Source organism: Pituophis catenifer, unplaced genomic scaffold (assembly GCF_029215685.1).
Source record: "Pituophis catenifer annectens isolate HBS135680 unplaced genomic scaffold, rPitCat1.0.hap2 SCAF_1, whole genome shotgun sequence".
In the NCBI taxonomy this organism is placed as follows: Eukaryota; Metazoa; Chordata; class Lepidosauria; order Squamata; family Colubridae; genus Pituophis; species Pituophis catenifer.
The window spans coordinates 281,741,987-281,754,209 of NW_027256881.1; the positions used below are offsets into that span (position 1 = coordinate 281,741,987).

The following is a 12,223-nucleotide window of genomic DNA, read 5'->3' on the forward strand; positions in this document are numbered from 1 at the left end:
AAGGCAGCATATAAGCAGCAGATCCTCACTTGGAGGAAAATACAGAAACTAAACTCTGGAGTATTCTTAGAAATCAGTGGCTTTTTTGCTTCAACATGTCCTCTATTTTAGTTTTTCCTCTTCTTTTCTATAGGACTGTCCTGAGGGCTCCAGAGATTTTCGAGCAGAACAGTGTGCCGAGTTTGATGGGACAGAATTTCAAGGGAAGAAGTACAAGTGGCTCCCTTACTATGGAGGTAGTTTATTGATTCCTATTGCCGACTCTTTGTAGAAGGTGACAGAAAATTTGGGGGAGAAAGGGGGAAAATATTTGCTGAGATTTCTTATCTGGGAACAGTTATTTAAATTATTATTTAACCTGTCCTTCAGTTTAATAAGCAACAGATTTTAACAAATATCAGTAATTTAATGTTGTAGGAAGTTAGCACCCACCCCTTTCCTAGAAGGATGAAATATTTTAGGAAATATTAAAAAGGCAGAATATTATATTTCCCTGGATGAGAAATGGAGAAACATGTTTTAAAAGACAAGCAGCTTCCTGCCTCCCCCCCCCCCCCACACACACCTGTGTTAATGGGCCATAATCTGCAACACAATAGGACCCATCTAGGACAGAAACTCACCACATGGCACCTGGGAAGATAACATCAGCCCGCAAGGCTAGCTAAGACCCCCACACCCTGGGAATCTGACAACCGATCAGGATACTCTTTCGGGGGCCCAGGAAGTTCAAAGCCAGAGCGAGCATAAAACCCGGGGACTTGCTGTATCTTGCCCCTTTCAGGAACTCAAGCCATGTGATCCTGTCCACCATTAAACCATCTTTCCAAGCAGTCTCCATGTTTACAGTGTCTTTTTCCCCACTTGGAGCTGAACCCAGAAGGATATTTCTTCCAACAATGTTTACAAATATCATTGTAAAATTGTAAAAAATTAATTTTTTTAAAAAAATTGCTGTTAGAATAAAAGATACGTTCACAGAAAGGGGGAACAGAGTAGAGAAATGGCGAAGAGAAAAGCATGGTTGTATTCTAATTCTTAAAATTCCTGGGATAAAACTGATCAGCGAAGAAATTTGGAAAAGTAAAGGAATCACTCAATTTGGCTTCACTCATTTGGAATACAGCTGGTTTCAATTAGGGCAGATAATGAATCCCACAAAATAGCTGCATTATTCAAATTTGCACTGTTGCAAGTAATATTTAGAACGTAGAACATAGAATAACAAGGTTGGAAGGAACCTTGGTGGCCTTCTATTCCAACCCACTGTTCAAATAGGAGAATTTATATTTTATTAATATTCTAGGGCCGTGATGGCGAACCTATGGCATGGGTGCCACAGGTAGCACACAGAGCCATATCTGTGGGCATGCGAGCATTGCCCTACCTCAGTCTAGCACGCATGTGTGTGCTGGCCAGCTGATTTTTGGGCCTTCCGGGCCCCCTGGAAGTCGGGAAACGAGCTGTTTCCAGGCCTCCGGAGGGTCTCTGGTGGGGGGGGAAGGCTGTTTTCACCTTCCCCAGGCTCCTAGAAAGGCTCTGGAGCCTGGGGAGGGCAAAAAATGAGCCTACCGGGCCCACTGTGCCATCACGTGCCAAAAGCGGGGGGAGAGTGAGGGGGTCATGCGTGCATGCGTGGGGGGATGGGGCGCATTGAATTATGGGTGTGGGCATGCGCGCATGCAATTCCCCCCCCACTACCCCCGCTTTTGGCACGCGATGGCAAAAAGGATAGCCATTACTGTTCTAGGATAATATATCATATATATAGTATTATTGTATATTTATTGTATTTTATTATATATACTATAGAGATCAAGGTAAACGGTTCTGGCTTTATGGAAATATGCAATGAAAATATTTAATCATATGTTTGTATTTGTGTATTGATGTAATATTACAGTAAAGGATAAACATTAGTTGCAATTTATGGTTAGCAAAATCACAGAATAGCTATAGAAAGAAACATAAAAAGAAAAAATTCTAAATACCATTCTTAAAGGTAAGAATACTCAATTTTTAAATTGATCAAACCAACCAAGACTTGCATTAAATGATTCTTCTATTTCATTGCTTATTTCTTTCGCTTTCTTAAATGTAAAGCTTTTGTCTCAGTGTCTGCTCTACTAGGAGGACTGTTGCTCTTGATTGCAATCCTCAGTCTTTATAGATGTTCTGTTTCTATCACTGAAATACTTCTACTCCAGGTAGCTGTTTACAAACCACACAAAAAATGATGCAACTTTACATTTTTATTTCCCCTCCATACCATTAATTCAGGCATTCCAAAATCTCATCCTATTTTAGAGTTGCTATGACTATATTCAGTCGCACCAGGGGTGAAATGTAAAATTTGTTACTACCGGTTCTGTGGGCGTGGCTTGGTGGGGGTGGGTAATGTGACGGGGTGGGTAATGTGACTGGGTGGGCGTGGCCAACTTTTTTTTTTAACTTTTCAAAGCATTTTTTCTAATGCTTTGAAACGCCTCTCTGACGATTAGGCAACTCAGCTGGGATCGTCAGAGAGGCTTTTTAAAAAATACCTCTCTGCTAAGCAGGCAACTCAGCTGGGATGGTCAGAGACTTTTCAAAGCATTTTTTTACCACCTCTTCGACCAAGAGGTTGCAGAAAAAAATGCTTTGAAAAGCCTCTGACGATCCCAGCTGAGTCGCACGATCATAAGAGGCTTTTTTTTTTAACTTTTAAAAGCATTTTTTCGTCGGAAGAGGTTGTAGAAAAAATGCTTTTAAAAGTAAAAAAAAGAAAAAACCTCTGATGATCGTGCGACTCAGCTGGGCATGGGGGGGGGACAGGGATTTTTGCTACCGGTTCTCTGAACCACCTGCCGCCATCACTACCGGATCAGGCGATCCGGTCCGAACCAGGAGCATTTCACTCCTGAGTCGCACCCAGTTTTTGATGTAACGTAATAATGAGCCACTTTTTTGAGCTTGGAGTGTTTTCATTGAAAGGAATCTTTATTTTGTCCATTTTGAGCACCAGAGATAAACAAGTAGCAGTATCTAAAATCCAGTAACCACAACTGTACTTTGCATAACTAAATGCTGGCTCAATATTAGGTATCACTTTACGATTGCACTAATTCTGATATTGCATTACTCAAACCCACTTTAATCACAACCTAGCTGTATATTCACTGACTCAGACAACAAAAGCCAATGAAGACACTGAACTTTCCATAGCAGTTTTTCCTCTAAATTTCATCATACTTTAGAAATTTTTAATATGGTAACCTGACAATAATCTGAATTCTAAGGGTTTGTTTGCATCTGATTGTGAATTGTTTGGCTGGTTCCCTTTGCAAATAAAGTCTGTTCTCCTCTGACAAAGTTCATAGTAGATAAAAATATTTAGCTCTGTGATCAAGAGGGACAGCAGACTAATTATGAGTTGGAAGAAAAAGTTCTCTTCATGGCCAATGTAATAGAACATGATCATTAGGGGAGAAATGCTGAATGTAATTTTTTTAATACATTGCTTTTCTCCCATGCCAATCAAAGACAAATACAGCACATGGTCCTTCAATATTCCTTTCTCATGTTGCAGAAAAATGGGTTAAAGTTGTGGGTTGGCTAGAAAATCTTCATGGTCATCCTTATCTGCCACTAAGCACTATATACTACTTTCCACTATATATGCCATTCCATTGATTTTATATCCCCCTGCACATTCCAAACTACTAAACTTGCAAGGGAGTTTCTATAATTGAGATCCTATCATGCACAGAATATCACAAGCCTGTTAGAGACGGGACTGGACTTGCAACCATACAGACCACAATGTCTCAAAACTGACTGCTTCTGTCCTCACTATTGCTAAGGCATCCTGCAATTTGCATAGACTGCCAACCTGGTCCACCTTAAGATCAGGTTGGCAACCTTAAGAATCATTCATCGTGATGTTATACTCAAATAAAACAATATGAAAAGTCCTACATATTCATTCATTTATTCATTCATTCATTCATTCATTCATTCATTCAGTATATGGCATATCCTACATGGATGAGTAATATATATTCATATTTCACCTAGACTAGTAAAATACAATAAAATATAAATGTTGAAAAGATCTATGTTCAAATATCAATGTCTAGGCCATTTAACCATTGAAGCACAGCATCATTTATATTAAAAAAAAAAAAAAAGCATCAGATACTGGATCAGTATATGCCGTCAGCTTGCAGCCAGTCATGGTGTGATCTACAGTTTGACGTGGGACCTGCAGTCAAAATGAGGGAAGGATACTATGCCCCATTTATACAGAGTGTCCCACTAGATGCTTTGTGAGATGTGAATCCTATTCAGGATTGTCCATTGCTGACATGGTAGTTCAAAGCCTTTTTTGTGGGGTCATTGATGTCTTCCTATGTTTGGGCGTTCAGTGACCCATTTGGCTTTCCATTGGATGCTTAAAGTTGTTGGGTAGATGTTGTGTAGGTGCCAGTAGGGGTTTCCTGGCTTTGAGTCTTCTGGCTGATAAATGAGGAAGGTTGGCACACACCAGTAGTCTTACATAAAAAATGCTACATTGAAGCCTCAACTAACCAAAGCCATGATGAGTGGCAGGGATCAGTATGCATGGGCCCATTATATTGATAACTATAATAATAAATGAAATGGAATGGAATGAAATGAAATGGAAGTTTACAACATGGAATGGAAGAAGAATAAATGATAAAGAACAGGTATCAACAAATGGAAAGAAAGGAAAATAGGGTTGTTGTTTTTTTTATTGAAAAAGTTTTTCAAATACAAATTTTCCCCCCGTTTTTCCCCCCCTCCTCCCTAACCCCCCTCCCCCTCCCCTTCCCCTTTGACTTCTTCATAGTAAAACCCAAATTCATAACAGATTATATCATACTTTACCATCCACTTACTCCATCTCCATATGCTGACCCTTTCTTTCTAATAAAATTATCATATCCCCCTTATACTATACTATAATATACATTTCAAAGTGACATTCTATTATAACATTGTCTAATAACTCCTAATTTAACATAATAATATTATGTTTAGATGTGAATATATGTAAAAGATTTGAGCTAAGAGACATAATGAGGGGGGGGAGGAAATGGGTAGCTGAACTGAATAAATGTTAAATTAGGATTTATTGTATAGTCTTATAGTGGAAGTATGTTCTGAAATGTTATATCGTATGGGGGGTAGTAAAAGGATAGATCATGAGCGGAAATCGTTAAATTGGGAGATATAATAATAGGGGGGTTTTTTTGTATGCTTGTGAAATAAGAGAAAGGGAAAGGATATAAAATATTTAAGTAGAAATGGTGTGATCTTGTGGAGTAGAGTTCATTAATACATGCAGGGAAATGAACGGGGAGTTTTAATTATGAATGAAAGGGCTAAATGTATGTCAGAAAATATGAATTGGTCTCATTTTGATTCTTGTGGATGTCTACACAAAAAGGAGATACTTTGCTGATAATTGCATGTTATGCTCTAGTGAATGGTGATAATGAAAAAACCAGAGATGCGTTGGGGGTGGGGGGTGGGAAATGTGCCACGCTTGGAATGAATGCAATCCAAGAGAAAGATTTGTTCTGCTAGCTGACATAAATGGCTGGGTGGGATAAGACATGTGAGTACAGAAAAAGTGATTGGGCTTTTCAAAGACTCAAGAATGAACGGGAATGATGATTGATTGGTTAATTTCTGCTTAGAAAAAAGTCTGTTTCAGTGTGCACTTTAATGATATGTCTATTCATGGAACAGAATTCTATGCATTCCAAAGGATGACTGATAGGTTCATTTATCAGGACCACCACCGATCTGTAAGGCACCTTTGCACAAAATGTATTTTGCCACCCCTTCCGCATAATCATTTTACTTGCTATTTTTGAGAAACGGTTAAGGATAGCGGTTAAGACTAGACAGGAAGTTTGGAATAAACTTTGATGGTGGAAGGGTGTTGTTTTGTTGCTGCAAGACTTGCCACAGCTCATATTTGTTAGGCTGAGCTTCCCAGAACTGTGACAATATGCATATTGAAAGATGTTAGGGGCACTCATAGTTTCAGATTGTGCAATACCTATAGTTTTTCTGAAACGATATATAGCATTTGTTTTGGAGGAAGTTAAATCTGATGTGAGTTAGCTGATGCAGTTGGAATGGAGGATAGATTTTGAAAACTTAATTTGGTGCCATTCCCCACCCCATCATAGTGCCTTTGTGCAATCTGATTGCAATGGCCCTTCCACTTACGATGAGGAATGAGAGAACAGTGAAGGATACAATGATGACAGATTCTGAATATGGCACATTGATAGTGTCAAGAATGGATAACGGGTAAATAGGCACAGAGGAAAGGAAAGAAATGAAAGAAGTAGAATGGAAGAATGGCTGCATGAAGAGAAAGTTCAAATCCTATATTAAAAAAAAATATGAAGACAGATTAATCTCCCAATAGAATTGATAAAAGTGACCATAAGAAAAGGAGATAGTGAAAGTGCTTGGAATAGAGTGAAATAAATGATGTATGAATGATGCTACAGAACCATGTTGAGTTTGTTTATGCAAAGCATTAAAATTGATGCTAAGTGGAGTTTAGGAGAATCATAAGAGTAAATAAGGCAAGCCAGTCAATATTTAGAGAGACTGAATGAACTGAAAAATGTATGAATGAAGAATGAATGTATCAGGAGGAAAGCAGGGCACTGAAAAAGTTGTGGCTGAAATGAGATCCCCCCAAAAGGAGAGATGAGTTTTAAAAAAACAAAAGGCAGTATGTAAATTGATCTATAGACCTGGTTCAGGGGTGAAATCCAGCAGGTTCTGACAGGTTCTGGAGAACTGGTAGCGGAAATTTTGAGCAGTTCAGAGAACTGGCAAATACCACCTCTGGCTGGCCCCAGAGTGGGGGGGGGGAAATGGTGGTTTTGCAGTATCCTTCCCCTGCCATGCCCACCAAGCCATGCCACGCCACGCCACACCACGCCACACCCACCAAGCCACGCCCATAGAACCGGTAATAAAAAAATTTGGATTTCACCACTGGCCTGGTTCTGTAAGAGTGGTTCTCAAAGATAAGTTTAGAGAAATGGGGTTGATGTACTTTATCCTAATTTAGCTGCATTTACTTTTCTTTTTCTTACCTCATCTTATTTCTTCAATTGCTATATCTTGCTTACTTTTTTTACCTTACTTTCTCAGCTTTGCTTAAAATTGCTTAGTCCAAAAGATAACAATATGACAGGTAAGTTTGTGATTTGATTAACCATAAGTTAAATGAACTATGTCCATCTTGTCACTATTTACTGAATCCTGTTTATTGAACAAAACACAATTGGCTGCATTTGCACAATACACGATACCAAAATCAAACCAAAAGAATTATGGCTTAGAGCAGTGGTGAAATCTGAACCGGTTTACTACCGGTTCGCTGGCTGAGCATGTGCGCTGCGCACCACGCACCAAATGCAAAGTGCGGGCACACGCGCATGCAGTACACACTAAAAGGAGGCTTGGGAAGATAAGTAGAACAGCGTGCAGGGGGGTGATCATCTGTGGCGTGGGATTGTCAGAGCCTTTTTTTTTACTTTTTTAAAGCATTTTTAACTACCGGTTCTAGAGAACCAGTAGTAAAAAATTGCTTAAAAAGTAAGAAAAAGAAGTTCCAATGATCGTGCGTCACTTAGCTGATCATCAGAACTTTTTTTTTTTTACATTTTTTACTACCAGTTCAGCGAACCAGTAGCCTTTTTTATTACTGGTTCAGGCAAACCGGACTAAACCGGTAGCATTTCACCCCTGGCTTAGAGTGTGAATACAATGAAACCTGCTAATGTTTCGAACAATTCTTGTTCCAGTCCATGTCCAAATTAAAGGTAGGTCTGATTCAAGCCTGAATTAACCTCTTATTCCAGGATTAGCATTCTTAAACCCTGACCTGTATAAGAACCTTAATAAAGTTTTGCTTTTCTCCATTTGTAGAAGAATCAAAGTAAACCAACACATAAAACTCAAACAGCAAAATAACAGTGTGGCTTTTTAATTTTGCTCACAGCTCCCAATAAATGTGAATTAAACTGCATCCCAAAAGGAGAAAATTTCTACTATAGGCAGAAAGAAGCCGTCATTGATGGAACTCCTTGTGAACCAGGGACGAACGATGTTTGTGTGCAAGGGACCTGCCACGTATGTATTTGTCTTCACTCGCTTTCAGAAAGAATGCCATGTTTCCTGCCTTTTTTGCCTCATAGATGAACTCTGAACTTCCTCAGACCATATATGGAATTATCTCATTTTATCCTACCACAGATTTGTTCGGTAAACTAAGCTGAGATCCCCAAATTCACATACCATGACTAGCTTTCTGTTTTGTTTGAACAATAGTTGTGTTGACCAAGCCATAATTGATGGCATTCGCTCCACCTGCTCAGCGTTAAAACACATTCTATAAATCATGCAGTCTGAGTCCACATAATATCTCAAGCCAGACAAAATCAGGAGTGAGGAGAGCTTTGTTGGCCAAGAACTGCCTTTAAGTTGGGGGATGGTGTAGGCTGCTTTTAAGCAGGTGGGGCATCACATGTTAAAGGAGGGGTTGCAAGATTCGGCAAGCTTCAACATTTGCCCTCCCTAGAGCTAAAGCTAATAGTGAGTCTTCTGTTGGGGTTTTGTTTTGTTTTTTGGTGGTTTACTGAATATCAGCATATTGTTCACAGAATTCAATTCTATTCTGGGTTTTATTGCAAAGATGCCCTTTATATCTGTTCAACAGATGACTATAAATGACAGGAAGTCCATATTTCTTTCCCCAATTCAGTCTTTCCTCATTCCCCTGCCCATCTCTTCCAGCACTTTGTTGATTATGATCAGGTACACCATTAGACTATCCAGAGTGGGGTTTTTTTTCAGTCATTGTATAATTCAGGTTGAGGGCCTGGCCTCTTGGAAGTTCCCAGAATAATCAAGGGATGGTCAGAAACCAGGATAAAATTAAAAAGAAGTAGCCTTCTGAGGGAAATTCAGACCTAACAGATTATTTCACAGGACCCAAGGAGCAAGGATTACAGTGTATTTGTGTTCATTGAGTTGTATGCATCTAAAATCCTCATAATGGGACTGGGAGATAACAGAGAGGGGAAGGGAGGTGTTATAGTTCAGATGTTGTAAGGTAAAGGAGTCCCTGAGGATTTTATTCTCCTAGACATTGCTAACTTTAAGGGATGGTGCTCATCTCTGCTACAAGACCATTGAGCCAGCACTGTCCGAAGACATTTCTGTGGTCATGTGGGCAGCATGACGTCATGGAGCGCTGTTACTTGCCACCAAAGTGGTACCAGATGCTGTAGGACAGTGTTTTTCAAATTTGTCAGCTTTAATATGTGTGGATTTCAACTCCCAGCCAGCAAGAAAAGGATGTCTGGACCCTTTGCATGTTAAGAGGCCTTTCTGGAAACAGTTCGTGTCAGTGGATCTCCATCTTATAACAACAAAGCCAAAGGAGAAATGAAGAATACATTCTTTTCCCCTGGGAGAAAGCTCAGATGCGCCTTGATTTTAAACTTTTAGCTCCTGAACTTCCACCCTTGGCCACCAGAGGGTTTTCAAGGACCAGAAAATAATCAACAGACCTGACTGCTGGGGGAAATCACCATCCATGAGTTAGCCCATATTTTAACCAACATGAATTTTGCTATCCCCTTTGCTGGCCCTTCTCTTGCTTCCCCTGCCTTTGCAAAACAGTGTCTCAATTATTTGTGCACAGGCTTGACGGCAAAGCTATTGGTACAGCTTTTGGGTTCTTCTTCCTTCCCATTTAAGCCTGAAACCAACCAGAAGGAAAAACATTTCCTAATCAAAGCACTGTGGCAGGAAGGGTGTAACACAGGATCCCACTATTGCTCAGCTTCTTCCTCTCCACTCCATGTGGTTGTAACAAGCACTGAATGAAGTTTTTTTAAAAAACAACAACAACAATAAATTGATGTCACAAAGGGTGCCTTTTCAGGATATCTCTCTCTTCCTTTTTATGGGTCACAAATGCCAACTTACGCAGTCCTCTGTATTTTGTTTGGGAAGCAATGACAAAGAGCAGATCCTCCTGGCCCCCTGAAATGTTATTTCAGCCTTGCACAAAGCGAGTGAAAAACACAACAGAGTAGCATTTATAGCACTGTGAGAGAGCTTTGACACTGTTGCACCATCCTGAACGATCATCAGGATGGGGGCACCTACCATCTGGAACAAGCTCCCCCCGGAGATACGGAGGATCCCGGATCTGCGCACGTTTCGTCGTGCTCTCAAAACATTTTTATTTCAGTAGGCTGGCCTGGCCTAACTCTCCCTTTTAAATTTTTAAATCGTTTAATTTGTTTATAAATTGGGTGTTTTAAATTTGTTTTGGCCAAAAAATTTAATAATTTTAATGGATCTTTAATGTTTGTATTATCTGTATTTTATCTTGGCTGTTCACCGCCCTGAGTCCTTCGGGAGTAGGGCGGTATAGAAATTTGATAAATAAATAAATAAATAAATAAATAAATAAATAAATAAATAAATCATTTCAGTTAACCAGCCACCATTTTTTACACTCTCCCATAAAGCAAGGAAAATGGTAGCATCCTCACGTTGTGGAGGTGGGCACTGGTTGTGGCAGGAAACACTTCAGGTACCTAGAAAGAGGATTGCTGGAGAAATGCAAAAAGAAACCAGTGCTTAAAATGTACAACTCTACTGCATTCCTGTCTTCTTCGATAAACAAAATGATTATACAAAGGGGGAGGAGAGGGGGGAGGGAAAGAGAGGGAGAGAGAGAGAGGGAGAGAGACCAAAACCTTCTAGCCCAGCACTGTTCCTATCTAACTCTTTAGCAATAGCACTGAGACTTACTTTATACAGTATACTAGTCCACAGTGCTTTACAGCCCTCTCTAAGCGGTTTACAGAGTCAGCATATCGCCCCCAACAATCTGGGTCCTCATTTTACCAGCCTTGGAAGGATGGAAGAACGCATCAAGCTCGTGCCCATAAAGTTTGGACACCTGGAATACTCTTTAGGAAGGCAATAGCAGACAAGACTGAGTTGGAAGAGGAAGGGGCAAGCCCATATCCACTTAAATAAATATTTCTCTGTTCTCATCTATTTTATTATTTTTCATTTATTGATCAAATCTGTATAGCCGCCCGTCTCGTCAAACACAACTCTAGGCAGCATTCAATAATCAAACAATTCTTAGTCTTCAAACTTCCCCTCTAGCCTAATGACTGACCAAACATAATGTCTTTCACGGACCTTGTATTGCGCACTTTGCAGATTTGAGGAAGGAAAGAGTGCTTTAATGATAGCACAGAGAAGGATGACTTAACCCTGTCACGTTCATGGGCTGGAGGAGTTGAGAAAAAGACAACATCTTGGGGACACAATGAAAAAGGATGCTGCCAGCCATTTTTCTGCTGTGGTTAGGTACAAGTGGAGATAAAGCTGTTGAGTAGCCACAAAGACTGGGAACAAATATGATGCATTAGTTAAAACCATAATGGCTGGATTCACTACTATGTCAAAACTAAGAAAAAACAATAGTTTGGTTCCTATGTGGAAATCCTGCCAGCAGCCCCTCTTTAACTAGAGGGATTGAAGTGACTTGTTTTCCAGTTTAAAAACTATATTTTGTGATGCTTTACATTCCTTTTCTCTCCAAAATGTGGAAATCTGCTCTTACACTCTCTTGCATAGACATACTGTAACAGTTGTAAATATGAGCCAGTAACTAAATGCCCAGATTGTGATCATGTGACCATGGGGTTGGTGCAATGGTCATAACTTTGCGGATGGGTTGCAAATCTCTCCTTTTTTTTAGGCCATCGTAATTTTGAATTGTTGTTAAATAAATGGTCATAAGCCAAGGATTACTTGCACTGGTCCCTCTGAATTCCCCTCCCTCTTTTCTGCCCACCAGGCATCTGTTGGATTCTCTGCTAAGAACATGTTTATGTAGGAAGAAGCTATTTGCTTGGGCAGCTGGTGTGGGAGGAGGGCTCTGGAAGTACCAAATTACAGAGACTAATCGGCAGTTTCATTAAAGCAACCACATCAATAGTTAGCTTAAAAAAAACCCAATGTTTTAATTTTTATTAGCGAGTCAATAGTGGTTGCACAAACATTAGCTGAGTTAAATCTCTCATGTTATATCCCCATGGGGTTGACTTTCCTACAATTATTATATCACAGTGTATTT

At 39.8% G+C, this 12,223-nt stretch overlaps 1 protein-coding gene across 1 annotated transcript in view; it reads left to right on the plus strand.

Moving 5' to 3' along the window:
- PAPLN (papilin, proteoglycan like sulfated glycoprotein) overlaps positions 1-12,223 on the plus strand; it is a 90,413-nt gene that overhangs the window by 34,363 nt on the left and 43,827 nt on the right. The window contains exons 5-6 of the mRNA XM_070939733.1: positions 134-236; positions 8,048-8,178. Coding sequence (XP_070795834.1) covers positions 134-236; positions 8,048-8,178 — 234 coding nt within the window. The remainder of the gene's footprint in view (positions 1-133; positions 237-8,047; positions 8,179-12,223) is intronic.